Consider the following 25,809-nt stretch of genomic DNA (forward strand, 5'->3'; position numbering starts at 1 on the left):
ACACGCATGAACACACACGAGTGACTGCTGCGCTTGTGCAAAACATATGTGCATGCACAAACAGGCCTGTGTATGCACACGCATGTGCTCCTGCCCTCGTGCAACACGTGTGCACGCACAAACACACGTGTGCACGCACAAACACACGTGTGCACGCACAAACACACGTGTGCACGCACAAACACACGTGTGCACGCCTCCGTGTGCTTGAACCGCTCCTGCCCTCACCTAAAGCCCGCGCACACGCACCAACGGGCCTGTGCACACACACCCCCACACCCCCCCCCAAGCGTGTCCCCGGCGCACACGCGTGTCACGCCCCCCCCACCTTGCAGGGCCGCCGTCCACCGTCTGCTCCTCGAACTCCTCCCCGACGCTGAAGCTGATCTCGGTGGTTCGCACCGTGGTGGAGGTTTTGATGTAGAAGCTCTCCCCGTCCTGCCGGATCTCCACCGCCGGCTTCGAGGCCGCCGCCACCGCGATCTTCCTCAGCATCATGTTGACGCCTGGGGAGGGGGGATGGAGGCGTCGAGGTGTTCCCCCCCCCCACACTCCCCTTCCCCAAAATCCCACGCAGCTGCCCCTTCCCCGCGGGGGTGACCCGTAGCCGCCGGGGTTAAGTGGCCCCCGGGGCTGGTTGTGGCCCCCTCACCCCCTGTCAAAACCTGGGGACAGGGGAGGGGGTGAACACTGGGGGGGGGGACACACACACCCAAAGCCTCGGCCCCCCCCACTCGGCTGTGACACACCCCTGAGCGCTGCGGGCGCTCAGGGCAACCCAAAGGGGAAGGGGGGGGGATGTATGAACTCCCCCCCCCCCCCGCCTTGGCCACATCTGGGCCACATCTGGCTCTTGTTACCTGGGGGGGGGGCGATGCCGGATGCACCCGGGGAAGGGATGAGGGTGCACGGGGAGGGGGGGGCGAGGGCTCCCCCAGCACGGGGTGACGGCGAGGACAAGGCACCCGCTCGCAGCTCGCCCTTGGTGACCTGTGTGACCCCCCCCCAAAGGGTCCCCACGGTGTGTGTGGTCCCCCCCCGCAGCAGCCCCCCCCCCCCCCCCCCCCGCTCTCCGCAGGGCAGCTGGGGCTTTGTCCCCGCTCCCCGAGGCGGCTCATCCATCATGTCCCCGAGCCCCCGGCTGTCACCGGGGCCAGCCCCCCGCCCCCCCCCCCCCCCTCCCCGGGGGAGCTGCTCTTTGGGGACATTGTTCCCTTGTCACCCTCCGGCAGCCCGAAGCTGCGGGTGGGCACCCAGGCCAGCGCCCCCCCGCCCCGGGGAAAGGGGCCATGACCCAGCCACCACCCCCTGCACCCCCAGAGAGGGTCCTGCAGAAAGGGGCTCCCCCCCTTGCCCCGGCACAGGGATGGGGGGGGGGGACACACACACACACACACACTCCCACAGGGGACAGTCCCAGCCCCACCGTGGGGACACGGGTGGGACAGACGCGTCCCTGTGGGGCCCCCCCCCACCCCCCCAGGTCCCTTCCCTTCCTCCGAAGCTGACTCACCCCTGGGGGTGCCCAAAACCTGCCCACGGGCTGACTCAGCCCCCCCACATGATGCTCACGGAGCGGGGGGGGGGGGACACACGCAGAGAAACACCCCCCAAAAGGACCGGGGGGGGGGGGGGGCATGATGCAGCCAGAGTCGGGGTCCTGAGCAGACACCCCCCTCTTCCCCAGCCCCTCGCCCAGGGGGGCCGGAGGTATCAGCTTTCCCCAAAGCTGCTGAAAGGCCCGGGGGGGGGGAAAAGGGGGGGGCCGGGGGGGTGGCGAAGGGCAGGAGCCCCCCGCTTGCGCCGTGGGAAAGGAAAGCGGCTCGCTGCGGGCTGGCAGATTTATTTTCCTGCTGAGGTTTCTCTGAGCCAGTTTCACCGGCGGGGCTGGAGGGGGGGGGAGAGGGGCGAGGGGGGGCGGAGGGGGGGGGGGGGGGAGAGGGGAGTGAAATCCAAGAAAGTGATAATTATACTGAAATATTTGTTACGTATCCCCTAACCTGGAAAATATTCTGCTCCGGCAGCTCCCGGCAGGCGAGGAGAGGGTCAGGCGGAGGGGGAGCGGGGGGGGGGGGGGGGGGCTGGCTCTGGCCGTGCCCAAAGTCCCGGGGACCCCCCCAGCCTGTGCCCCCCCCCTGCGATGGGTCCTGGCCCCATGACCCCCCCGCCCTACCCCCCAAACCCCGCTGCGGCCGGGCCACGGCACCGTGGTGGGAGGCGGGGGGGGGACGGACGGACACACCCCCAAAATGAGCCCTGTGGGGATGGGGCACCCCCGCAGCGAGGTGACGTTCTGGGGACACCCCCCCCCCCCAGGCTGGGGTTTTGGGGACACCCCCCATCGGGTCCCTTTGGGGCGTCGGGCGCTGGGGGGAGGGAGCCGTCGGGGCGTGACAGTGGCAGGAATTTGGGGGTGTCTGCACTTGGGGAGGCCACCACGGGGGGGGGAAACTGAGGCAGGCGGGAGGGGGGACCCGCAGGGGCCATGTTGGACCCCCCGGGAGCCGGACACGCTGCGCCCCCCCCCGCCTCAGTTTCCCCAGCGGAGAAGCAGCACCGAGGGCTTTGTGAAAAGGGGGAGCAGCGTGGGAGGCCCCGCGATCCCCCCCCCCCAGGCTGGAGGAGGGGTTTGGAGGGGAGATGGGGGAGCAGGACCCCCCCCAATACTCCCCTGCCGCCCCCCCAGGCAGCCCCGGGGAGGGGGGTGCGAGATTTTTGGGGGGGGGGGGGGGGCTCGCACTCACCCAGCGCCTTCAGCAGCTCCTCGAAGTTTTCCGAGCTCTTCATCTTCCAGTTCCCGGAGAAATTGGGCATCGCGGCTACCGGGGAGCGGGGGGGTCACCGGTTTGAGGAGGGGGGGGTGGGAAACCGAGCGGCACCGAGCGACCCGCCGCTCCCTCCGCACCGGCACCGGCCCCGCCGCTCTCCCGGCCCGTCCCGGCCCGTCCCGCCCGCGCCGGCCGTTTTATTGCCGGGCTGGTCCCACCCCCTCCGCCCCCGGCCCCGCTCCCGGGGGCTCCGCGCTCACCTGCGGGGGGTCGCACCGGCTGGAGCCCCCCCCCCGCCCCGATCTGCGCCCGCGGGGGGGGTGTGGAGGCACCCCCAGCTGCCTGCACCCCCCGAATCTGCCTGCACCCCCCTGAACTACTCACATCCCCCCCGCCCCGAGCTGCCCGCACCCCCCCGCGGCTGCCTGCACCCCCCGAACTGTCCACATCCCCCCCTGAGCTGCCCGCACCCCCCCCAGCTGCCTGCACCCCCCGAATCTGCCTGCACCCCCCTGAACTACTCACATCCCCCCCGCCCCGAGGTGCCCGCACCCCCCCTGAGCTGCCCGCACCCCCCCCCCCGCTGCCTGCACCCCCCGAACTGTCCACATCCCCCCCTGAGCTGCCCGCACCCCCCCCCCGCTGCCTGCACCCCCCGAACTGTCCACATCCCCCCCTGAGCTGCCTGCACCCCCCCCCCGGCTGCCTGCACCCCCCAAACTGCCCACATCCCCCCCTGAGCTGCCTGCACACCCCCCCCCCGGCTGCCTGCACCCCCCCAAACCACCTGTATCCCCCTAAACTGTCCACACCCCCCCTGAACTGCCCACATCACCCCACCCCCAAAATCCGCCTGTATCCCCCCCGAGCTGCCTGCATCCCCCCAAAATCTGCCTGTACCCCTCCGACCTCCCTGAATCCCCCCCCCGAGCTGCCTGCACCCCCCTAAATCCGCCTGTACCCCCCCAGAGCTGCCTGCATCCCACAAATCTACCTGCACACCCCCAGAGCTGCCTTCATCCCCCCCAAATCTGCCTGCACCCCCCCAGAGCTGCCTGCACCCCCCTAAATCTGCCTGCACCCCCCCAGAGCTGCCTGTGCCCCCCAAATCTGCCCGTCCCCCCCCCCTCCGCCCCAGATCTGCCCTGGGGACACGGAGCTGCCCAGTCCTGCACCCTCTCGCAAACCAGCAGCAAACTGGGTGCCGGGTGGGCACCCGCGGGCGTGCGCACACCTGGAGGCACAGCAGGGGCACACGCGTGTTCGCACACACGCGTGCAGCCGCCCGTACACGCGTGTGCACGCAGCGCACAGGTGCTCCCGCACGCGCATACGTGTGCGTGTGTGTGGACACGGGTAAGTAGAAACGTGTCGTGGTTTCTAGGACGCACCCGGCCACGCTTTCACACACACACATGTGTGGTCTGCGCACACGCGTGTGCACACGTGTAGGCGTGCACAGCCAGGGAATGGGGCGGGGGGGGAGCTGCGTCGCCCCCCAACTCTGGGACCGGCCGGCAGCTCTCGCTGCGCTGCGGGAGGTTTGCTTTGGCTGCGGGCCTGGGGGAAAGCAAGAAGATTAACTGCTAACGCTAGATTAAACCCCTGATAAATCGGGTCCGGGTAAAGTGTGATGAATTATTTTCTGGCCGTTCTCTCCTCCACAAACAGCCGGAGGAAGGTGCCGCGCGGGGCAGGTTGTGTCGCGGTGCCGGCTCCGGCCATCGCCATCCCGAAACTCAGCAAGAAATGGCGTTTCTGGTTCATCGGCAGCTCTGAAATGGGAGGAGGGAGATTTCTGCTCCGGTTTGGGGTGAAAACACCCCACCAGAGTCACCGTCACACCCCGGCCACATCCTCCCTCACCCCCAAAATCTCCCGTCTGCGACGCTGCGGAGCCAAGTTCTGGCTTGCAGCGAGTCTAATCCCCCGAAAAACAGGATTTTTATAACAAAGAGCTGACATAACCTCACCTACAGCGACTCAGATGCTCGACGTGGTGTCGGGGGGGACAGGGGACGGGGCTCTCCGCACCCCCCGGCAGAGCCGGAGGGGCTCAGGGAGGGGGTGCAGGGGAAGGGTCACCCCAACCCCTTCACCCCAGGGGTGCGGGAGCCGCGTCCCCCCCATCACGGAGTCACAGGAGGGAGCGATGTTTGTTCCAAGTTTGGGGAAAGCGGGGAGGGAAAAAAAAAAAAAAAAAAAAAAAAAAACAAACAAAAACGCACCCCGTTTGCAGAAGTGGGTGGAGGGGGGTGGGGTGGGACCTGCCTGCACCCCACCCCACCCCGGGGCACCCCGCATCCTCACGGGGACCCCTCGTTTTGTCACGCCGGGGCTGCGCTGGACACCGTGACCCAGCGGGGTGACGAACACCGGCCCCGGCAGCCCCACATCTGGAAGGGATTCTGCTGGGAAGGGCGGATAAAACCTTCGCACCCCACCCTCCTCTCCCTCCCTCCCGTCCTGGGAAAGCCCAGGGGTGGGCACGGTATAACCCCCCCCCCTCGGGAGAACCGGTGAGCCCCGGGAAGGCCACGGGTTCCCCGGGAGAAGCGGAGGCAGGCGAGGAAACAGCTGGCACCGGCCGCCGCTGCCCTTCTCCCTCCTTCCCGGCAAAAATCCTCCCAAACCGCAGAAATTCTGAGCGCAGAGAGCGCTGCGCCCCCCCCCAGCCTGGACACGGCTCCCTCCCTGCCTCAGCACCCCCGTGGGTCCCTAAACACCCCAAAGTCCCTCGTGGGGGGGAACGTGGCTGCTCGGGGACCTCGATCCCCCCCCGCCGCGGTGTGCGGCTGAGCGAGGGCAGCTCGCCCGTGGCCTCCACCAAATCCATCCCAGCTGGCGGGGTGCAGCCCCCCCCCCCCCCTCGCCGCCTCCCGCCTTCCCCCGGCCACGGCCACGGCCGCTGCGGAAATGAAACGCAGCTGGACGGCGCGACCGTGCCCTGCCCCGGCCCAGCGACCGCCGGGGACCCCGGCTGGGGGGTTGGGGGGAGCCCACGCGCCCCACGGCCTCCTCCGCTGAGCCGGCGGCTGCCGGCACGACGGGACCCCAACCCTCGGCTCGTGGCCGAAGGGGTCCCAGAGCGGGATGAAGCTCCGACCCCGAGCCGCCGGCCGTTATCCAGCATCTGCCGACAAGCTGGGGCCCGGCCGCCTGCTTCTCATTTCCAAAAGACGTAAAAAAAAAAAAAAAACAACCCAACTTTTAACGACTGGCCATTTATAACCCAGCTCGTAAAGCCCCCCCTAATCGCTTCCAAACCCGGCCCAGACACAAAGGCTCTCACCTTCCTCTGGATTTGGGGGCTCTAACAGCTTCCCCCCCCCCTTCCTGGGACGTGCAAGGCAGGACCGGGCACACACGCAGGCCCTGGGGTGAGGCGGGGGGGGAAGAGCGCTGCAAAGTTGCGCCCCCCCCGCCCCAAAACACCCCGCAAGATCCCTGTGGGATGTTCAGACATCCCCTCCCTGACACGCTTCAGAGGGACCCCGATTTTTGTCTTTAAACCCCAAAGAAAAGGGGAACGGCCACGGGGCTCAGGGTGGAGGGGGGTGGGGGTTGTACCCCCCCAAATCCCGTCCCCCCCCACAAGTCTCCGCCAGCGGGAGCCGAGCGTGGCCACGTAAACAGGCCGAAAGGCTGGAAAATGTGACGCGCGCCGGGGGCCGGGGATCGCTGCCTCCCCCCCCACCTCCCCACTCCGCCCCACGGGGCCGCATCCAGCCCAGCGCAGGCGGGAGGGAGCCCCCGAGGCGGCCGCTGGCTCAGCACCGGCACCAGCACCGGTCCTGGCCCCGGCGGTGACGAAGGAGGTGACAAGGAGGAGCCGCGTGCACGGGGCTGGCCAGCAGCCTGGGTTTTGGCTCGGCCATTTTGGCCACCACGGGCCTTCGGGGACCAGCCAGCACCCCGCGGTTTAACCAATAAACGGGGTGAAGTAGGGGGGTCCCCACGAGCTCCGGGCAGGGGGATGGGGCCAGCTCATCCCTGGGGTGAAGAGGAGGAGGAGGAGGGTCACCGGGAGGCAGATGTTGGCAGGTGACGGGTGAGGGCTGACAGCAGCCACCCGAGGGGCCCGCTCGGAGCCCGCAAACCCGGCGCTTGCCTGGAGGGCACCGGCTCGGCAGCTGAACCCCTCCGAGTCCCCTGGGGGCTCAGGCTGAGGCGCTGGGGTGTCCCCGGGGACACCCCAGCCCCCCCAGTTTCCCCCTCCTGGTCCAGTTTGGTCGTCAACCTTGCCAAGGTGGGGGGGGGCAACCGCTTGGTTCAAACAAGGTGGAAGGGAAACCGCCCGCGGAGCCGAGCGTTGACCCCGAGGCCTGGAGCTCCTCTCCATCCCCCCACACCCCCGCCGAAAGGAAAGGCTCGTTAATCATTTCTTTTTAATTGGGATTTGGTACATAAACATTTCAGTTCAAAGCAGCCCCCCCCCCTGCCCCCGGGGCGGATCGAGAACTCGGGGCACGTTCAAGAGTTCAGGGAACAACCACCACATCGGTGTTGGGAGGCAGCTGCGAAGGATGCGGCCTCCGCAAAGGGGGTGACACCGGTTCCCCGTGCCCGGGCTCGTCCTGGCCCTCGCGCTTGCAGCGCTTATGCAACGAGGAAGACGGCACCGAAATCACCGAGGGGGTGTGTGGGGGGGGGAACCGGCTCCGACGTGGGAGCGGGGACTTTCCGGCAGGATCCGCATCCCGCCCCGCCGGGCGCTGCCCGATCCCACACCCCCGCGGCGGCTCGGAGCCCTTCGGCGGTTCCTTGTCAGAGGTAGTTTTGCAAGATGAAAAAGAAGCGGGAGGGGAAGGAGCCCCCCCCGCCCCGCCGGCACCGATTCCCCCACGGAACTGGGCCCGTACTCGGGGCGAGTGCAGCCGGCAGAGCCCCAACGCTGCCCCCCTCCCGACCCGTGGCCTCGCGGTGTTATCGGCACCTCTGGCAGCACCGAGCTGTGCTGGGGGGGGGGCAGGATCTGAGAGAGACCCCCCCCACCCCAACCCGGGAAGGCACAGGCTGGCCCCAGCTCTCCCCCACGTCCCTGCGGGAGGATGGAGCGAAATAGCAGCAGCGTAACAAGGCACGTCGGGGGCACAGGGACGGGCGCACCCGGCTCCACGCTCCCACCGTCCGTCCGTCCCCGCTACCTTGCCCGGACGGACAGAGCGGCCCCTCAGCGCTCGTTGCTCCTCCCCGCGGGCTCTGGGTCCCTTTTGGGGTGCAGGATCGGGCTGTGGGGCCGTCACTCCTTCTCGGGGTTCAGCATGAGGTGTTGCTCCCACTCGGCCTCCACCACCTTGTAGAGCTCCATGGTGGCTCGGGCGTCCTCCACCGAGGAGTGGCCGCTCTTCCCGACCTGTTGGGGACAAAGATGGGGTGGGCACAGCCTGAGCCACCGCTGTGACACCAGCTGAGCAAGAAAAAGCCCCCCTAACACTGCAAGGATTGAGCTGAGGGGTCCCTCCTCCCGCAGGCTGGCTTCCAGGGAAGGGGAAACTGAGGCACGGGGCTGCTTTGCTCCAGGACTGGCAGCAGCAGATGAAATTGGGGCACCCTGGTCTGAGGATGGGGTGTGAAAACTCAATCTTCCCCTGGGGATGGACCTCCCCACCTCCTGTCACCGATATGGCGCAGGGGGGGATCCCCACGCTGCTCCCCAGCTCTCGGGGGGAGCGTGGGGAGCTCCCGGCCGAGGGAGCGGCCTCGCAGCGGCACCCTGTGGCAGCTGCCGAGATGGGGGAGGAGGACGCGGCCGAGCTACCTGGATGTCCTTGTGCAGCAGCTCTTTGGTGAGGCGCTTCAGGGAGATGGCGACGTTCTCGGGGAAACCCCCCTTACGGTTCAGCAAAGGGATTTTAGACGTGTCCCGGGTGAGCGCTTGGGGGTGGAAGTACTTGAGCGCCTTGAAATCGTTGCAGATGGCGTGGCCGACCACGATCTTCCCGGCGAGGATGCGCAGGATCTGAGGAGGGAAGGATGAAAGTTGGAGGAGGGTGGGGTGGGGTTATAAGACACCCTGGCAGCTTGTTCCACGCTCTGCGGGGGGTTTCTGCCCCACAGCGAAGTGCTGCTTGCGCCCAGGGCTGTGGGGCTGCCCCGCTGTCGGGGGGGAGAAGCAGGTCGGTGTGAAGACGCGGGCCTGAACGGGAGCGGCGGCAGCGCGGGGAGAAGCTTCCTCTGTTTCAGAGGCCAAACGGGGACACGGGCAGCTCTTGCCGAGCCCCGGCGGCCTGACAAACCCCGCAAACAGCCCGAAACCCCCACGAGATGAAGAGCCCAGCCCTGTGTATCCCCCCCCACCCGCTCAGAAACACAGGCGAGGGCGCACCTCTCGCTGGGCCTTGCCGAAGGGGACGGCGTTGGCCATGTGCTGCCGCCGAACGCCGCTCCAGCGGGTGCGATAGTCCACGATGGGGGCGGTGGGACGGACGTACTGGTCGTACAGGACGTCACCCCCGTAGCTCACGATGCTGCAGCGGGCCAGGGCGCTGGTGCGGCCGCCGGGCCCCGTGCCCACCATCTCACAGTCGATGGCCACCAGTTTGCGGGGCTGCGGGGGGAAACCATTGGGGGCTTTTGGGGTTTTTTTAGTCGGGCCACGGACCGGCGGCGTCTTCGGTTTCAAGGGAAACCTCGTCCCTTTGGAGCCGTTCTGCACGGGCGCAGCGGGCCGGGTCGCTTTGGGGTCCGGTTTGGGCTGGAGGGAAACCGGCTTCTCCGGGCCCCTCCCGGCCGCCCCCTGCCTCTTGCCCCGCTTCTTCCGGGGCCCCCTCCCGGGCGGCAGCGGCTGAGCCACCGGCAGCTGCTTCTGCTTCAGCACTCCCCGCCGCTCCAGCACCCGCCGCCGCCGCAGGAAACGCTCATGCTTTCGGTTCCCGGTCTCCTTCTTCTTGGGGCGCTCGGAGGGGGCGAAGTCCACGTTGAGGAGCAAATCCGCCATGACGGACCCCGGCACCGAGGGGGGGGGACCACGACCCCCCGCGACAGCCCCCAGCGGGCCGGGCCGGGCCGGGAGCGGCGGCTTCAGCACCGGGGTGTCCCCCGAGGTCCCGGCCCTGTCACCGGGCCGCACCGCACCGCACCCCCCCCCCCCCTCCCGCCACCTCCGCGCCCCGGAAGCGGAAGTTGCCCCCGCAGCGGAGCGGCCTCCGGGCGCAGTGACGTCATACGCCCGCGACGCGGCCCCAGTGCGCAGGCGCGGCGGGAACTCGGAGGGGCCGGGCGGTGAGTGGCGCGTGGGGCCGCTCTGGCCCGCGGGCGGGGCGACTCGATGGTCTGGGCGGCCTGGAGGAGGCGGCGGGGGGGGTGAGGGGTGGGTGGGTGTTGACATCTCGGGTGACGTCAGGGCCTGGCGTGACGTCACAGCTCGGCAGCGCTGCCCAGCGGGGGAGCGTCGAGAGGGTTGCTCGAGCTGCCTGGTGACGTCACGGCCCGGTGACGTCACGGCTGCGGGAGGGCCGGTGGCAGCCCTGGGTGATGTCATGGGCCGGTGACATCACGGCTGCCTCACTGGGTGACATCACAGCCAGGTGACATCATGGCTGTGGGAGGGGGGAGTCGCATCCCTGGGGTGACAGCCCCCTCCCCCGGGACACGCCCCAGGGCTGACGCCCCCTCCCAGGTGCCACCATGGCGGCCGCCCCCCCAGACCCGGCCCTGCAGCGGGAGCAGCAGCGAGCGGCCGACATCATCCGCCTGCTGACGCTCTACCGGCCCCTGCTCGACGCCTACATCATCGTGAGTGTCCCCACGGCTGTCCCCCACGTGTCCCCCTCTTTGTGTCCCCCCCACCGACCCCTCCTCCCCACAGGACTTCTTCACCGAGGGGCTGTGGGCGCAGCTCCCCCCACCCTGGCAGGCCGCCCTGGCCACCGCCACCCCCCCGCAGCTGGCCGGGCTCCTGGGGGGCCACGGGGGGCCGGGGGCCACTTGGCCCCTCTCCCTCCTGGCCTTCGCCGCCGCCACCCGGGCCCTCGCCTTCCCCCGGGGCCACCCGGGGGGGTCCCCGTGCCCCCCCTGCCAGAGCGCCCGCCTGCACCCGCTGCTCCGCCGCCACGTCAAGCCCAAAAAGCAGCACGAGATCCGGCGCCTGGGGAAGGTGGGTGCCCCCCTGCCCCCCCCAAACCCCCCGCAGCCCTCCCAGACCCCCCCCCAAACCCTCTCCTCTCCCCACAGCTGCTGCAGCGGCTGAGCCAGGCCACCGCCTGCAACCACGTGGTGGACGTCGGAGCGGGGCAGGTAGGAACTCGGGGGGGGGCCCTGGGGGTATGCGACCCCCCCCCCAAGCTGAGTGTGTGTGTCCCCCCCTCAGGGCCACCTCTCGCGCTTCCTGGCCTTCGGCCTCGGCTTATCCGTCACCGCGGTGGAGGGCGACGGCCGCCTGGCCGCCATGGCGGAGCGCTTCGACCAGGAGCTGCTGCGGGAGCTGGGAAAAACGGGGGTGCCACCCGGAAACGAGGGGCCCCCCCGGCGCCGCCAGAACCGCCCCCACCCCCCCCCATCTCCCCTCACCCCCCGGGGCCCGCATCATGTCGCCGGCCGCTTGGACCCGGGGGCTCCCTGGGGGGAATTCTTGTTGCCCCCCGATCCTCCGGGGTCAGGCCCCGCTGCCCGAAACCCACTGGGAGACGTGGGGGGGTCCGAGGGGGGGTCGCGGGTGCTGGTGACGGGGCTGCACGCCTGCGGGGACCTCAGCCCGGCCCTGCTGCGCCACTTCGCCCGCAGCCCCTCCGTGGCCGCCGTCGCCTCGGTGGCCTGCTGCTACATGAAGCTATCCACGGCCCCCGCGCCTCTCGGTTGCCCCCTTGGCTACCCCTTGAGCACTTGGGTAGCCGGATTACCGGGCCACCAACTTTCCTACCGGGCACGGGAAGGCGCTTGCCACGCGCTGGAGGAATACGCGGGGCGGTTGGACGGGGAGAGCGGGCGCCTGCGCGCCCACTGCTACCGTGCCGTCCTCGAGACCCTCATCCGGGCGGCCGACCCCAGCAAGAAGCGCCCGGGGGTGCAGACGGTGAAGAAATCGCACGCCCTCACCTTCCCGCAGTGAGTTTGGGGCGCGGGGACACCCCTTTTTGTGTGTGTTTGTCCCCTCGCTTGGCCTCTAGCGTGACGTTACCCCACAGATACGCTCGCCTGGGGCTGCCCCGCGTGGGGCTGGATCCGGCCACCGTCCCGCTGGACTCGGAGGCCGTGGTGGCCATGTTGGAGCAGCAGCACAAAGTGGTGGCTTTCTTCAGCCTCACGCTGCTGCTGGCCCCGCTGGTGGAGACCCTCATCCTCCTCGATCGCCTGCTCTACCTGCGGGAGCAAGGTGGGTGCTGCCGCCGCCACGGCGGTGACGGGAAGAGGTGGCGTTACCGGTACCGACCCCCCCCCCAACTCTCCCCCCAGGTTTCCCGTGCGCCCTCGTTCCCCTCTTCGACCCCCGATTCTCCCCCCGCAATCTGGTGCTGGTGGCCGCACGGACCCCCCTGGGCGCGGTGCTGTCGGGTCTGGACGAGGACACGGGGGTGGCAGAGCCCCCCGGGGAGGGGCAGAGCCCCCCCAAACCATAATAAAACCGGGATTTGAACAGCCCAAGGGCTCGGTGGGAGTTGGGGGCTGCTGAAATCACCACGCGCCGCAAACGGGGAAGATAAAGGGGTGTCTTTATTGCAGACCCCGGCCCTGGGGAGTGGGGGGGTTTCTGGTTTCCCCCCCCCGTCCCCCCCCAGTTAATACCAGTAGGATTTCTTGGCCCTGCGCGTCTCCACGATGCCCATAGCATCCATGATCTCCTCCTCGAAGGTCTTGAGGGACGGCACGTACGTTTTATCCAGCGCGTCCTCCACCGTCGTGTCCTTCGGGCCCTCTGTGCAGCCAAAGGGACAGTGCTGAGCCCCTCGGGGGGGGTCCCTGTTCCTCCTGGGGGCGGCTGCTGGCCGCTGCCCTGTTTGCCCCCACCTCCCTCTCCCCTTGTCCCCGCTCACCAATCCACTGCTCGGGGACGATGCCGTCCCGGCGCTGCTGTAGGGGCAGGGGGATGATGCGGCCGCTGCGCAGGGAGACGCGGACCCGCTCGCCCTCCTCCGTGTATCGCCACTGCACCTCCGTCGGCTGCCTGCCGGCAACGAGCAGCTCAGGGGGGGACAGAACCCACAGAATCCCAGACTCATCTGGGTTGGAAAAGCCCTTGAAGTTCCTCCAGCCCCACCATGAACCTCACCCTGACCGTTCCCAACTCCACCAGATCCCTCAGCGCTGGCTCAACCCGACTCTTCAACCCCTCCAGGGATGGGGACTCCCCCCCTGCCCTGGGCAGCCCATTCCAACGCCCAACAACCCCTTCTGCAAAGAAATCCTTCCTAAGAGCCAGTCTGACCCTGCCCTGGCGCAGCTTGAGGCCATTCCCTCTTGGCCTGCCGCTGGGTCCTTGGCTCAAGAGACTCCTCCCCACGTCCCCCCGTGTCCCCCCCAACCACCGTTACCGGTCCTCGGGGTCGACCAGGGAGATCTGGTTGAGCAGCAGCGGGGCCTCGCTGGCGATGTAGGTCCCGCTGTATTTGGCGGTTCGGTTGACATAGCGGTAGTGCTGTGATGGGATGGGGGGGGTCACCAACAGCCTGTGGGTCCCCCCCCCCGCCACGCCCCAGCAGCCCCCCCGCCACCTCCCCCAGCCTCACCGTGTTCAGCCCTTCCACCACCACCCAGTTACGGGCTCGCACCACCTGGGTGACCATCCCCTGCTTCCCCGCGTCCTTCCCGGTGAGGAGCTGGACCTGTGATCAAAAGAGGGGGGTCAAGGGGGGCCCCCCCTCAGCCTGGCTGCCATCCTGGGGGTGGGTGGGGGCAGGTGGGGGACACACGCACACTCACCGTGTCACCCTGAAACACCTTCCAGTCCTCCTTGGCGATGGGCTCCACGAAGACCTTGCGGCGGCGCTTCCCCGGGGGGTTGCGGAGCCGGGCGGCGGCGGAGTCGGGGTGCCACGTGCCGTGCCGGTAACCGGGGGGCAGGCGCAGCCGCCCCGCGCCCAGCAGGGCCGAGAGGCGCATGGTGCGGCCGGGGCTGGGGGGGGGAGAGGGAGGAGGGTCGGGGGGGACCCTGCAGCCTCCCCCCGGGACGCCCCCCCCCACCTTCTGTGCTCCACAGGGTGAGGTGACTCGGATGGGTGTGGGGGGGACCTGCAGAGCCCCCCCCCCCCTCACCTCCAAGGGGACCCAGGTGTCCCTCAGAGCACCCCCCACCACCCCAAAGGGGACCCCAGTGTCACACAGAGCCCCCCCCACCCCAAAGGGGACCCCAGTGTCACACAGAGCCCCCCCCTCACCCCCCAAAGGGGACCCAGGTGCCCCACAGAGCCCCCCCCACCCCAAAGGGGACCCCAGTGTCACACAGAGCCCCCGCCTCACCCCCCCAAAGGGGATCCAGGTGTCCCGCAGAGCCCCCCGTCACCTCCAGGGGGACACAAGCATCCGTCAGAGCCCCCCCAACCCTCAGAGGGGCCCCCGGTGTCCCGCAGAGCCCCCCCACTCCCCGAAGAGGATCATGGCGTCCCGCAGAGCCCCCCCTCCCCCTCCAAAGGGGCCCGGGTCCCCCAGCGCCCCCCCGCCCCTTCCCCGCTCACCTCCGCCTCTCCCGCGCTCTGGGCGGGGCGGGCTGGGCCGCGGGGCACGCCGGGAACCGCGGGGCACGCCGGGAGATGTAGTCCGCAGCCCAGCCCCTCCCGGCGCTGTGCATCCTGGGAGCGGCCGCTGGCGAGGCGGGGGGGGCGCGCGCGGGGCACGCCGGGAGCCGCGGGGCACGCCGGGAGTTGTAGTCGCCGCCCATCCCGGTGTCCCCAATCGGGCCCGGGGCGGCCCCGGGGCACCGGACCGGGGCGAGCGACACCCCCGGGCCCTCACCGCCCCCCACCGCCTCCCTCTGCCCCCGCGCGGGGCCGGGGGGGGCCTCCCCGAGGCCTTGGGCGCTCCCCGGGGCCCGCCCAGGCCCCCCGGTGGCCGCGGCCGCCCCGCCCGGGCAGCTGGGAGCTGTAGTCCCGCGGCGGGGCGGGCACCCGGCCACGGCTCCATTTTCTGCCGCCGCAGCCGGCGACTGTCCCCGGGGTTGATCCGGGAGGACGAGGGGGACGCGATGGAGGCGCAGCCCGGGCACAGCGAAGCCCCGGCTCAAACAACCCCTCATCCCGCCTTTTGTTTCCCCATTTTATTAAACGTCTCCCCTCCGAAAACCTTCCCTCCGCCTCTTTCAACCGCTTCTCCCCCCAGGAACAGCCCCTCTTTGCTCCGATCCCTTCCTGCGTTTCCTTGTGGTCCCCCTCCAGCACCACCCAAAGCCACCGGGGGACACCGGAGCCCCTCTCCAGCAGCAGCCCCCACACTGAGGGGGTATCAGAGCCGCCCAAAGTGGCCCAAAATCGCCAGCGCGGCGGGAAGAGGCCGACCCCGGGGCACGGAGACGCCGGTGGAAGCGCTTTAAAAAGGCATGAATCGCTTTTATTTCAAATCAACTGATCAGCCCCCTAGAAATCACTAATACAAAGCATGCGCCCCGCGACGGCGGGGCCGGGAGATGCGGGTCGGTTCAGGGGTTCGTGTTACCGGGTTTCTCTTCATTTCTCTTTTTTTTTTTTTTTTTTTTCATTTTGTGGGTTTTTTTTTTGTTTTTAAATTTCATTTTCGGTTTGTTTTCTCTTGTCCGGAGCTGCGGACGCGACGAGCCGACGAGGGCGAAACAGGGCAGCACCCAGGGAGCCCAGCGGGGAAGGGGCAGGCGGGAAGATCAGCTCACCGGGGAGGCCGCTACAGGCTGCGGGGGCCAAGAAAAAAAACCCGGGCGCTCGGTCACGGACCCCGCGTGGCACCAGGACCCCCCCTCTCCGCATCACCGGGGACATTCCCCCGTGCCCGGGGTGGGCAGGGAGGGGCCCGGCTGCTGGGGATGGGGGGCACCGCACCACCCTCACCTCTCCTTGTGGTCTCTGACCTCCTCCGCGCCCGCCTTCTCCTTGCTCTCCTGCTTGGCTTCGTTGGCGTCCGGCACGCTGGCGGCGTCGCTGTTCTTCTCCTTCTCCCCTTCGGCCAGGTTGGGTTTTGGCTCCTCCTTGGGGGCCTCTTCGTTGTCTACTTTCTTCTCCCCTTCTTGCCCCTCCGCCTCCTTGGTGCGTTTGGGGGAGTCCTGGGTGGGGGGAGCTCAGCTCAGCCCAGTCCCAGACCCCCACCCTGCGCCCGCGTCCCCATATCACACAGAATCCCAGAATCCTCCAGGTTGGAAAAGCCCTTGAAGCTCCTCCAGCCCCACCATGAACCTCACCCTGACCGTTCCCAACTCCACCACATCCCTCAGCGCTGGCTCAACCCGACTCTTCAACCCCTCCAGGGATGGGGACTCCCCCCCTGCCCTGGGCAGCCCATTCCAACGCCCAACAACCCCTTCTGCAAAGAAATCCTTCCTAAGAGCCAGTCTGACCCTGCCCTGGCGCAGCTTGAGGCCATTCCCTCTTGGCCTGCCGCTGGGTCCTTGGCTCAAGAGACTCCTCCCCCCTCTCCGCACCCTCCTTTCAGGGAGTTGGAGAGGGCCAGGAGGTCTTCCAAACGTCCCCGATGTCCTGCTACCTCCAAAGCATCTTCCGCTTTCCTCTTGATCCCGCCTTTCTCGTTCTTCTCCTTGGACTGCTCGTCGATCACCAATTTCCCCTCCTCGTCGCTGCTGCCCTCCGCGTTGCCCTTCTTCTCCCCGTCGCCCTCCGGCTCCCGCTCCGGCTCGGCGTCCTCAGGGCAGGTTTTCTTCTGGGTGGGCTGGAGGGGACACGGGGGAACTCACAGAGGGGAACCCGGCATGGGGGAACAGGGGGGGAAGGAGACAACTGGAGGTGGACACGAGGCATCGGACCCCCCCTCCCTGGCTCCTGACTCACCTGGTAGCCAGAGGCTTTGACGGTGGGGTTGTTCTCGATCTCCCACAACCCTTCGCTGAACCCTTTCCGTTTGTTGGGTTTCCCGAACTTCTCCTTGCATTCTTCATAGGGGAAGAGATCTTTGGGCCCCAGGAATGCCCTGCTCAGAGGAGGGGGGTGGGGAGAAGCAGTGAGGGACGGCAGCCAGGGGGGACGGGGGGTGTCTTACCTCTCCCCAAAACCCCCCCGGGGCCGTCAGGATCTGTCAGTGCCCCCCTCGGCCCCGTCTCTCGCGCGCACCAGGGCCCCACTCACGTTTCGTGGGTCCCAAAGAAGAAGACTTGGTATTTATTGGAGGAGGATTTTACTGCAGCTTCCGGCATCTCATCAATCTGCGCGACACAAAGGACGGGGTGAGAACTGGGGAGGGCAGAGTCCCGGCTCTACTCTCCCCTCTCCTCACCCCGACACCGGGATGTCACCCACCGGGTGGGGACACGGGTGTCCCACATGTCGCATCCAACCGACCGACAGCACCCGGGGAGGGTGAAAAAAACATTATTCCTCGGGGATTCACCCACTGGCGGGCAAGAACATAAAACTAAGCGGCTGTGCCCACCGGCGCGGGGGCAGCGGGGGGCTCCCCTTCTGCCACCCCGTGGGGACGGGCGAGGAGCGGCCACCGTAAGCTCTTGTCTAGACTGGCTCAGACATATTTAGCTCAGCAAATTCACGCGAGAGGCGGTGCCGGTGAAGCCAGAGGCATCGCCTCTAGCCCTGGGTTGGGGCGTGGGGGGAAAAGCCGAGAGGTGTCGGGGTGCCTGGTGATGCCATTCTGCTGCTGGGACCCCCCCCCAAACTGAAACGGGGTCACCGGCCGTGGGGACGGCACAGTGAGGACCACGGGGGTCCACGAGCAACCGGCGCCGACCCCGCCGGCAGGTGCTGTTTCACCGAGCGTGAATATTCCCGAGGCGCCAAGCGGGAATAGAGCGAAAGCGACTCCGGCTGCTTTTTATAGCGTCTAAAAATAACCCCCCCTGGCTCCAGCCAGCGCGAGGAGCGCAGCCATAAATTCCCCGAGAAAAGCCTCAAAGGGAGGTGGAAGGAGCCGAGGGAGGATGCGGGCGGGGGTCTTGGGGCGGATGCCAGCGCGTCACCAGGCAGGAAGGTGCCAGCGCTGGTGGCCGGGGTGCTGGGTCCCATTCCCAGCGCGCTGCTGACTCACGGCACGACCTTTGCTAAGTCACTGCCACCCCCCCGGCTCGCCGAGCCTCAGTTTCCCCAGCCGGCCGGGCCAGGGCGCCAGCGGCAGGGTTGCCACCGGGGGTTTTTTTTCCCCCCTTCCTCCCAGTGTATCACCGACCCGTCTCAAACGCGATGCTCGAGGGCCGACCCGGCCAAGGGTTTCTCCCGGTTTCATTCCCAGAGCTGGGAATACGGTGCAGCTTCATTCCCCGCCATCTAGGAGCTAACACGTGCCGTTGTGCCGGGCGGCGATGCCGGCACGGCCCCAGGGGCAGCCAGGTGGGATGGGATCCCAGCAAAGGGCTCCGGGCAGGCACTGGGACGTGGCGGGCAGCTGATGCGAGAGCTGGACCGGGGTGGGATGCGCCTCCGCGCCATCCCCGCTGCCCAAATGCGGTTCAGGGCATCCAGCCGCTCTCCTGCATCCGCCTTCGCGGCTCCAGAGTGTGTTTTGGGATCGGTGTCGTGCCCCCACCCAGCACCCCGGGGCTCCCAGCACCGCGGTCCTGCCCTGAATACCCCCACACCCCTCATCCAGCACCCCCAAACGCGCGGGGCATTGCAGGAGCAGGGATGGGGTGAGTGGGGACAGTCCCCAGCGGTGTAAAGGTTGGTCTCGCCCTCACACCGGCCCCCACGCCCCGGCGGGACCCCTGCCCGCCCGCAGCCCCCGGCGCTCGCCCGCCCGAGCCTCCGCCACCACCACGGCAGCTGGGACCGGCGGCTCCGTCCCTGTGCGGAGGAGAAAATATGAGTCAGAGGGGCGGCCGGCCAGCCCGCAGGTCTCTGCAGGCCACGTTTCTGCAGGTCGCTCCCGGGATGATGCGGCAAAGGCCCTGCCAGCCCCACAGCTCCCCCCCCGGGGAAAGACACGGCTCCCCTGCACCCCTCGCGGTGCTGGGACCCTGGTGGAGACCCCCCTGCTCCGGCTGTGCCATTCCCCCAACTAGTTTTCAAACCTCCTTCACGGAGGAAAGGCGGCACGCGTGGCGGCGAGGGCAGCGGGGAGAGGGGACGGCTGCCCCGTGGCACCGTGGTCCCCACGCCCACCACACCGGGAACCGTCCTTGGCCAAGGTCACGGCATGGCCGAGGGACGGGCAGCGGTGGGCCCAGCGCTGGGGAAAGCTCCTGTCTCCCCCCTGGCTGATCCACACCCCCCCAGCCCATCCCTGCGAGCGACAAGCCCTTTATCTGCCCTTTCTTCACCCAAACTCGGAGAAAAGGAGGCGGCATCTCTATCTGCAGGGGCAGGCGGGGAAGACGGGGTGCGGGGAGATAATGGGGCGGCGGGCGGGTGAGATACCCCGGCGGGAACACTGATAGGCAGGTGCTGGGGGTGGGAGCCCTTCCAAAAAGTGGGGGGGGGGGGGTTCACGCTGCCCCAAGCGTGCTGTCCCCGGGGCCTTTGCTCTCACCGGAGAGCTGGGGCTGTTTGGACCCCCCCCCCCAAAAAAAAAAATTGAGGGGCTCACAGCCCACCCGGCTGCCAAACTGCCCCGTGATGGTTGTCCGGGGCTCGAGGCACCGTTTGTCCGATGTCTGTTTGTCCATCCCTGTTGCTCACTGGAAAGGTGGCAAGGGGGGGGGTTAAAGGGCTGCGGTGCCAGGTTAAAGTACATGTGTGCCCGTCACCGTGTGTGTGTCCCCCCGCCACCACCAGCTCCTGCAAACAGCACCGGTGTCACCAGCCCGTCCTTGCCCGGGCACCTACGGACCCACAGGGCTTGGGGAGGATGGGGGGGGTGTCCAAAAACAAGAGGCTGGGACAGGCCCCCCCAGGAGGGAAAGCTGTGGAGCGTGGCAGGGGAGGGACAGGCACGTACCCCGGTGTGGACTCTGTCCCCAACCTCTGCACTTGACCTTTGCAACCCGTCCTGGGAGCGTGAGCAAGGCTGGGAGCAGCCCAGCCTCCATCAGCCCCAGAGGACCCCGCCAGCACCAGGGTGCTGGGGGCGACCCACCCCCTGCCTCAGTTTCCCCACAAGGGCCGGCAATCAGGGACGGGGGAATTAACGGAATTAATTCACAAGGGTCACACACACCAAAAAAAAAAAAAAAGCTACGTGGAGGGGGGAGCACACGCAGCCAGGCCAAGTTCCTGGGGCACCCCTGAGCCTCGCACCCACCAAGGGCTGTCCCCAGCCCCAGGGGACATCGCGGTGGCCTCGGTGGCCCGACGCTCCCGCTCCGGGCACTGGCCCCTCATCTCCCTGCTTTCGTGCCTCAGTTTCCCCTCTACTTAGCGCTGCCTCTCCTGGGGACGGGTTTCACTGGGGGGGGGGGGGCTGAGCTGCTGGTGTTGGGGGACGGTGCCAGGCGTTGTGTCCCTGCAGGGACCACGAGCCCCGTCCCCCAGGGCCAGGGGAATAAGGAATAACCCCGCTCTGTCCTCGCGGTGCCTCTGGCTCTCCCCCCTCCATATTTCTTCCCTCGCCGTTTCGTTCTGCTCCAGCCACACCTGGTCGGAAACAAATATCCCAGCGAACGCCACACGCGGCCGGGTAACGTTTCATCACAGCACCTGATTAGTCACGGGCAAACCCTCCCTGCTTCACCCCAGCCCGCCACGGGATTCGTCACCGGAGGGAGGGCAGGGGGGGGGCTCGGCCCCTTGTGCAAAGCAGCACCCCAAAACCCCCCCTCTGCCCCCCCAGTTCAACCCAGCATCCCCCCTGAGGCTGCCCCGACCTCCCACTGCTTTCGGAGGGGCTGGGGGGGGGGGGGGGGGGGGGGGAAACCCTGTTCCCCGCCTGCTCGTGTGGCCCCGAAACGCTCCTGCCATGATGGTGGCGGTGAAACCGGCTGCTGGGAGCCGAGCGCGGCGTGAAACCTGAGCGGGGCAGCGTACGCAGGCGCTAATTTGGTCTCGGGGAGCTCAGGCCGACACGAGGCCACGCGAACCCCGACCCCGCTTCACCCCCTCCGGCCCCGACCCCGCAGCGATGGGGCGCGGGGGGCACCCGTCCAAGAGGGTGGTGGGTTTGGTTTTTTTTGGGGGGGAGGGGGGAAAACTGGGGGTCAAACCCCACTGGGATGGGATGGGTAAAGGAGGATGAAGCAGTGGGGCTGTGCTGGGGGCCAGGGGAGCATCGCTGCCCCCCGCCCCCCCAAAAGGGAAGCGGTGGGGGAAGCAGGCGCCGGGCTCCCAGGGATCCCTCTGGCTCCTCCTCGCAAAGCCGCTTTCAAATGCGCGTTGGGAGGCCAGTGCCAAATCCCAACGCCTCCCCACCCCCTCCCCGGCCTCCCCGCCAGAACCCTACAAACCAAACAAAAGTTATTCAAACCCGAGGAGGGGAAGGAGGAGGGGATGGGGGAGATCCTCGGCCTTTAAAGCCCGCTGCTGCTGCTGCGCGATTCCTCCGCGTTTCGGTTTAATTTTGGGGTTTGCAGGCGGCCCAGCTCCCTTTGCAGCAAGGCCGAACGGGGAGGGTGGGGGTGAGGAGAAGGTGGTGGTGGTAGGGGGGGGGGGGGAAACACTCCGAGGAAATTTTAAACTGCATCATCAACCACTTAAAAATAACCAGCAACGTATTCTGTAGCCAAAGCTTCCCCACGGCCACCCGGCCGAGCCACCGGCCCACCCGGGGCAGGATCAGGCCCCGATGGCTCTCGGTGAGGTGCTTTATCCAGGGTGGGGGGGACACCCAGGTTCATGGCACTGAACCCCCCCTCCAAAAGATGCTCAGGGACCCCCCCCTGTATCCACACAACGCCCAGGGCCACAAGCCAGGCGGAGGCGGCGGGTCCAGCACCCCCCTCGTGTCCAGCACCCTGCCTCGACGCCCCCACCCCTTCCCCGCGTGTGCGTGGTGTCCCCCCCCCCGCCCCCCCCAACTCTGTCCTAAGTCCTCAGTAATTATATTGATTTTTCAAAGCCAAACTCCCAGCGGGCGCTGGCACCTCTTTAGCACCCGGCGAGAGGTAAGGCCACGCGGAGCTGGGGGACACGCCAGGAATGGGGTGGGGGGATTTGGCTAAGCCCCCCCCCCCCCCCCCCGCCAAGTCTCCCCCAAATCATGGGTGAAGCGAAGCAGCAAGTCCACGGAGCGGGAGCGACGTGTCGCCTCCCCGACACCCCGTGGGGGTCCCGCTGCTGGTACCCCCACAGAGCTGGGAGCAAGGGGGGCGAGGGGGGGTCGTGGTGAGGCCCCACACGGGAAGGGGACCCCCCCCCAGACCCACTGGGTGATGCGGGGGGGGGGTCAACCCTGGGGGGGGTGGTGGGGGCGTGGGCTGTGCCAGCCTCGTGCTCCGGTGCAGGATGCGGCCCAGGTCACGGCTTCATCCCTCTGCACGGGGGGGTGTGTGTGGGGGGGGTGGGGGTTCGTCCTGCCCTGGGGGTCCGGTCCTGCAGCGGGGACCGAAACGAGCAGGAGCAACCCGGGAAGGGGGAGGGAGGAAGGGAAGGGGGGGGCTCCCCACTCCCACGCGGTGGCAAAAGCCACGCGGTCCCCCCACCCGTGACCCCCCCCCACCTGTCTCCTTCCTCCCCCCCGCGGAGGGAAATGAATAAATAGCACAAAAGGGGCCCTGGGGGGGAGCCCGGAACGTTGTTTCCAATACATTAAACCCCCCCAAAACCCAACAAAATAACCAGAAAGCGCTTCCCAACCCCCGCCCCCCCCGGTAACGAATAACCCCCAACTTTTCCAGCCCGGGGAGCGAGGCCCGGGCCCGACCTTACATAAGGTGCCGGTAAAGTTGGATCCAACCGAAAACCAGCAGCCCCCCCCGCCCCCCCCCCGGTGCACCGGGGAAGCCTGACCCCGGTGCGGGTCCCCCCCCTCCTCCCCCGTTGCAGCCCGGCCCCGGGACACCGGCTGCGGCGTGCGGCCGCGTTATGCAACGGGGAGCACCGGGAGGTGGTGGTGGGGGAAACGGGGGGTCCCACTGCCTTCCCCCCCCCCCCCCGCTCCTTCCCCCGTTTCTTACCCGGGCAGGCCAGTGCGGGTAACCCTTCATCTTGGCAAAGACCAGGTCCCCGCATTTGTATTCCTTCTGCCGGTTGGACCGGGACATCTTTGCTGGCGGCTCCTCCCGGGCCTGGGGGGGGCGGGCAGGGGAGAGGGGAAGGGGGGGTTAAGGATGAAGTTTGGAAGGCAAAACCCGGCGAGGCAGGGATTAGCAAAAAAAAAATAAAAAATAATAAAAGGGGTGGGGGGGGAGGAGGGGAACCAGCGGTTTCTCCTGCCCCCCAGCGCGGCGGGCCCGGTGAGAGCCCGGGGCGGGGGGCGGCGGCGGCCCCGGCCCGCGGTGCTAGGAGCGGCGCGGCGCGGCGGCGGTGGGTCCGTGCCCCATGCGGTTGTTTGTGTTTGAAATTCAATTGCTCCCTCCCTCCGCCACCCCCCCCCCACCCCCCTCCTCCCTTCCTCCTCCTCCTCCTCCTCCCGGTGGATGCGCTCGGAGGCTCGGCAGCGCTGCCTTGCACACGCACGCACACCCACCCACACCCACGGGTGATCTTGGGGGGGTGGGGGGGGGGGTGTGAGAGGAGGGATCCCCCCGGCGGGTTGGGTTTGCTGCGAAATACCCGGCTGGAGGGGAGCAGCCACGCTTGTAGTGCAAAAAAAAAAAAAAAACCCCAAAACAAGCAAACAACAAAAAAAACCCCAATTAATAAAAATTTATCCAGCTGCAGGTGGCTTGGGGGGGTCTGGGGGTGCCTCCAAGCTGAGGTTTGGTGAATAATCGTGGATGGGTCACAAGGAACAGGGACACGGCGTGACATCGGAGGGAGGCCATGGGCTCGCCGCTGCGGCCCTGGAAATGGAGGGGTCCGGTGTAAACCCAGCGTAAATCCAGTGTAAACCCTGAGTAAACCCAGCGTAGCGGCATCCCCAAAATTCCCCGTCCAGGCTGCAGCTGAATATGTTGTAGAAGAAGGAGGCCGGCCTTTAAAAAAAAAAAAAATAACCAATTGGGAGCATTTTGTACCCAAGCAGCGGGCTGCCTCGGGTGTGCTCCCTCCCTTCACCTAAATCAGAACAGGCAAAGCATTTTTCTACAGAAATACCCTGTTGTGCAGGGCCCAGGCTGGAGGTACCAGGATTACTCACAGCGCACGAAATTAAGCACGTAGGAAAATATTTGCGTGCCTGGGGAGGAGGCTCGGGGCGCCCGGCCAGGCTCGATGCGGGGGTTAGGGGGTGACTAAGTCACCAGATGAGTAAGTCGTCACCCTTGGTCTCCTTCTGCTCCCAGTGCTGCTACTAAACACGTCCAGGCTTCAGACTGAAACCACACCAGGCTGTAGGCCTGGCCCAACCAAACACCTGTGATTAAATTAAGCACAGATTAAGGCTAGAACCTCCCCCCTGTGAGCCAGCAGTTGGGGTTCCTGGGCTGGACTCTTTTCCTTCCATCCCCCATGTGCTTTCCTTGGCTTAATTTCTCCTAACAAGCCACAAAGTAACACAAATAAATAATCAGAGGGGTCACAGCTGAAAGCAGGATTCCGCTGCCCAGGGGTGAGAGCCAGGCCTGAGGAATCTCTAGCTTAAACAGAAAAGATGGACAAAGGGCGAGGGAAACAAAGATTTCTCGCTCCTTCCACGCAGCGAGAGCAGGACCTTGTTTAAACTTGGTCCCTCCTATCTCTGCCAGGGTTATTGTTGGTTTTCCTCCGCAGAGGATGAGGACTGCCTCGCACCGAAGCTTTGGGAGGTTTAACCCGCTCGCTCAGTGCTTCTTGGGGACTCACCGATCTTCCTTTCCAGATGCTTATGAAGGAATGAAAAAAAAACAAACATAAATACTGGAGAGATCCCAACGCATCCCCAGGATTTCAGCCCGAGAGGTGCTTTGCTGAGGAAGTGACGGCACCAGGGGCCTGATCCACAGAAAATCCCCGTCACACCGTGGCTGTTCTCCGATTTGGTTTCCACTAAATTTGGAGAGCGGGCGGGCAGAGCTGTACAGGGAAGGGGCATACACACCTCTGAGACACCCTTTGGGGTTCAGGCCCCCTCTGCAAGGGGTTCGCTCTACAGGTCACCGCACACACGCGCGAGCCGCCGCCACAACAACGTCTTGCTCTTTCTGGAACCTACAGTCCCAGGGAAAGGGGTTTCTGCGCTGCCGCAAAGAAAGGCTGATGCAGACTGGACCTTCTGCGAGCCAAACCGGCCCCGTGGCCACAGGAACATCCTCCTCCTCCTCCTCAGCGTCTTTGTGGTGGTACCGCTCAGCCTCGCTCTTACGGGTCTCGGCTGCGTAAAAAGGGGAAAAAAATGTACCTGTGTCACAGCTACTGCGAACCGCACGCGCCCTCTCGCTCCCCAAGGCCTAACGCCTGGTTTTAATACACTATTTTTAATACTCAGTCCTTCAGAACAGGGCAGGAGGGGTGGGACAGGGCACTTTAGTTGGGTTTCACCCCGTTCGAAATGATAAAGGGCTTGCGTCACAGGATACGCTTCTCATTTAGCTTGATTCTGCTTTAATTACTTATGCCAGTACTTTGCAGCAGCCTGGCAAATTACTTCCTTGGGCTTTGCGTTGGGGACCCAAATTCAGAGCCTGGCTCTCTTCTTATTAAGGCCAGAACAAACCATAAGGAGGTCACGGGAGTCAAACCTAAAGTCAGTGAAACGCTAAAGGAATAAACCAGCTGCGAGCGAGTCCCGGCCAGGGCCCCTGCTGCGACAAGAGAAAACTCCCATCCCCACCCTGCTCCAGCAAAGCCTTCCACCGACACTCACAGCACTGTCTAGGCCCAGCTCCTGCCTTAAAATTAAGCAGGCAGGGATGAATAGGCAGGAAGGGCACTGGCTCGCTGGCAGAGAGCTGCCACCCCCCCCCCCCCCCCCCCCGCCCCTCGTCGCTCTGTCCCCCTGCAGTGACACAGCAGCCCGGCGCCGCGGGACCCGCCGGTGCCTCCGGGCACGCCGGGAGCTGTAGTCCCCCGCTCCGTGT

General features: G+C 66.9%; 5 protein-coding genes across 12 annotated transcripts in view; 1 reads left to right on the top strand and 4 right to left on the bottom strand.

Moving 5' to 3' along the window:
- Window positions 1-2,926, bottom strand: part of CRABP2 (cellular retinoic acid binding protein 2) — a 5,973-nt gene extending 3,047 nt beyond the window's left edge. The window contains exons 1-2 of the mRNA XM_074853217.1: window positions 2,745-2,926; window positions 307-506 (exon numbers count right to left, since the gene is read on the bottom strand). Coding sequence (XP_074709318.1) covers window positions 307-506; window positions 2,745-2,814 — 270 coding nt within the window. The 5' untranslated portion in view covers window positions 2,815-2,926. The remainder of the gene's footprint in view (window positions 1-306; window positions 507-2,744) is intronic.
- Window positions 2,927-7,142: 4,216 nt separating this feature from the next.
- On the bottom strand, window positions 7,143-9,708 carry ISG20L2 (interferon stimulated exonuclease gene 20 like 2). The gene is made up of 3 exons (XM_074853311.1): window positions 9,097-9,708; window positions 8,530-8,730; window positions 7,143-8,124 (listed from the first exon to the last, which is right to left on the bottom strand). The coding sequence occupies exons 1-3, from the start codon at window positions 9,706-9,708 to the stop codon at window positions 8,011-8,013; spliced, it is 927 nt and encodes a 308-aa protein (XP_074709412.1). The 3' UTR covers window positions 7,143-8,010.
- METTL25B (methyltransferase like 25B) lies at window positions 9,707-12,346 on the top strand. 5 transcript variants are annotated; one of them, XM_074853306.1, is made up of 7 exons: window positions 9,707-9,992; window positions 10,390-10,505; window positions 10,579-10,866; window positions 10,944-11,006; window positions 11,080-11,813; window positions 11,894-12,081; window positions 12,162-12,346. In XM_074853306.1, the coding sequence occupies exons 1-7, from the start codon at window positions 9,707-9,709 to the stop codon at window positions 12,323-12,325; spliced, it is 1,839 nt and encodes a 612-aa protein (XP_074709407.1). In that variant the 3' UTR covers window positions 12,326-12,346. The 5 variants fall into 5 exon arrangements, with proteins under 5 accessions (XP_074709407.1, XP_074709408.1, XP_074709409.1 ...); XM_074853308.1 differs by having other exon boundaries at window positions 9,965-9,992; window positions 10,294-10,505; XM_074853309.1 differs by having other exon boundaries at window positions 9,965-9,992; window positions 10,371-10,505.
- A 55-nt stretch (window positions 12,347-12,401) lies between these two features.
- MRPL24 (mitochondrial ribosomal protein L24) lies at window positions 12,402-14,503 on the bottom strand. Its single transcript, XM_074853123.1, has 6 exons — window positions 14,378-14,503; window positions 13,626-13,818; window positions 13,433-13,528; window positions 13,238-13,341; window positions 12,740-12,870; window positions 12,402-12,621 (listed from the first exon to the last, which is right to left on the bottom strand). The coding sequence occupies exons 1-6, from the start codon at window positions 14,488-14,490 to the stop codon at window positions 12,485-12,487; spliced, it is 774 nt and encodes a 257-aa protein (XP_074709224.1). The 5' UTR covers window positions 14,491-14,503; the 3' UTR covers window positions 12,402-12,484.
- A 720-nt stretch (window positions 14,504-15,223) lies between these two features.
- Window positions 15,224-25,665, bottom strand: HDGF (heparin binding growth factor). Of its 4 annotated transcripts, XM_074853163.1 has the most exons (9): window positions 25,596-25,665; window positions 24,831-25,103; window positions 23,991-24,167; window positions 22,828-22,938; window positions 16,961-17,037; window positions 16,667-16,805; window positions 16,365-16,547; window positions 15,716-15,927; window positions 15,224-15,558 (listed from the first exon to the last, which is right to left on the bottom strand). In XM_074853163.1, the coding sequence occupies exons 4-9, from the start codon at window positions 22,912-22,914 to the stop codon at window positions 15,552-15,554; spliced, it is 705 nt and encodes a 234-aa protein (XP_074709264.1). In that variant the 5' UTR covers window positions 22,915-22,938; window positions 23,991-24,167; window positions 24,831-25,103; window positions 25,596-25,665; the 3' UTR covers window positions 15,224-15,551. The 4 variants fall into 4 exon arrangements, with proteins under 4 accessions (XP_074709264.1, XP_074709266.1, XP_074709268.1 ...); XM_074853165.1 differs by lacking the exons at window positions 23,991-24,167; window positions 24,831-25,103; window positions 25,596-25,665 and adding an exon at window positions 23,952-23,970; XM_074853167.1 differs by lacking the exons at window positions 22,828-22,938; window positions 23,991-24,167; window positions 24,831-25,103; window positions 25,596-25,665 and adding an exon at window positions 21,180-21,286.
- Window positions 25,666-25,809: the final 144 nt, after the last annotated feature.

This window comes from Strix uralensis, chromosome 32, assembly GCF_047716275.1.
Source record: "Strix uralensis isolate ZFMK-TIS-50842 chromosome 32, bStrUra1, whole genome shotgun sequence".
Classification (NCBI taxonomy): domain Eukaryota; kingdom Metazoa; phylum Chordata; class Aves; order Strigiformes; family Strigidae; genus Strix; species Strix uralensis.

Coding starts and splice junctions, on each gene's coding strand:
- HDGF (XM_074853163.1), bottom strand. CDS start 22,914: ATGTCCCGGTCCAACCGGCAGAAGGAATACAAATGCGGGGACCTGGTC. Junction 17,038..22,827: donor ACCCGCACTGGCCTGCCCGG/GTAAGAAACGGG, acceptor TGTGTCGCGCAG/ATTGATGAGATGCCGGAAGC. Junction 15,928..16,364: donor AAGCGGAAGATGCTTTGGAG/GTAGCAGGACAT, acceptor CCCCCCACCCAG/GACTCCCCCAAACGCACCAA.
- METTL25B (XM_074853306.1), top strand. CDS start 9,707: ATGACGGACCCCGGCACCGAGGGGGGGGGACCACGACCCCCCGCGACA. Junction 11,007..11,079: donor TGGACGTCGGAGCGGGGCAG/GTAGGAACTCGG, acceptor TCCCCCCCTCAG/GGCCACCTCTCGCGCTTCCT. Junction 12,082..12,161: donor GCTCTACCTGCGGGAGCAAG/GTGGGTGCTGCC, acceptor CTCTCCCCCCAG/GTTTCCCGTGCGCCCTCGTT.
- MRPL24 (XM_074853123.1), bottom strand. CDS start 14,490: ATGCACAGCGCCGGGAGGGGCTGGGCTGCGGACTACATCTCCCGGCGT. Junction 13,529..13,625: donor AGGTGTTTCAGGGTGACACG/GTGAGTGTGCGT, acceptor TTTTGATCACAG/GTCCAGCTCCTCACCGGGAA. Junction 12,871..13,237: donor CTGGTCGACCCCGAGGACCG/GTAACGGTGGTT, acceptor CGTTGCCGGCAG/GCAGCCGACGGAGGTGCAGT.
- ISG20L2 (XM_074853311.1), bottom strand. CDS start 9,708: ATGGCGGATTTGCTCCTCAACGTGGACTTCGCCCCCTCCGAGCGCCCC. Junction 8,731..9,096: donor TCGGCAAGGCCCAGCGAGAG/GTGCGCCCTCGC, acceptor TTCCCTCCTCAG/ATCCTGCGCATCCTCGCCGG. Junction 8,125..8,529: donor TGCTGCACAAGGACATCCAG/GTAGCTCGGCCG, acceptor TGTCCCCAACAG/GTCGGGAAGAGCGGCCACTC.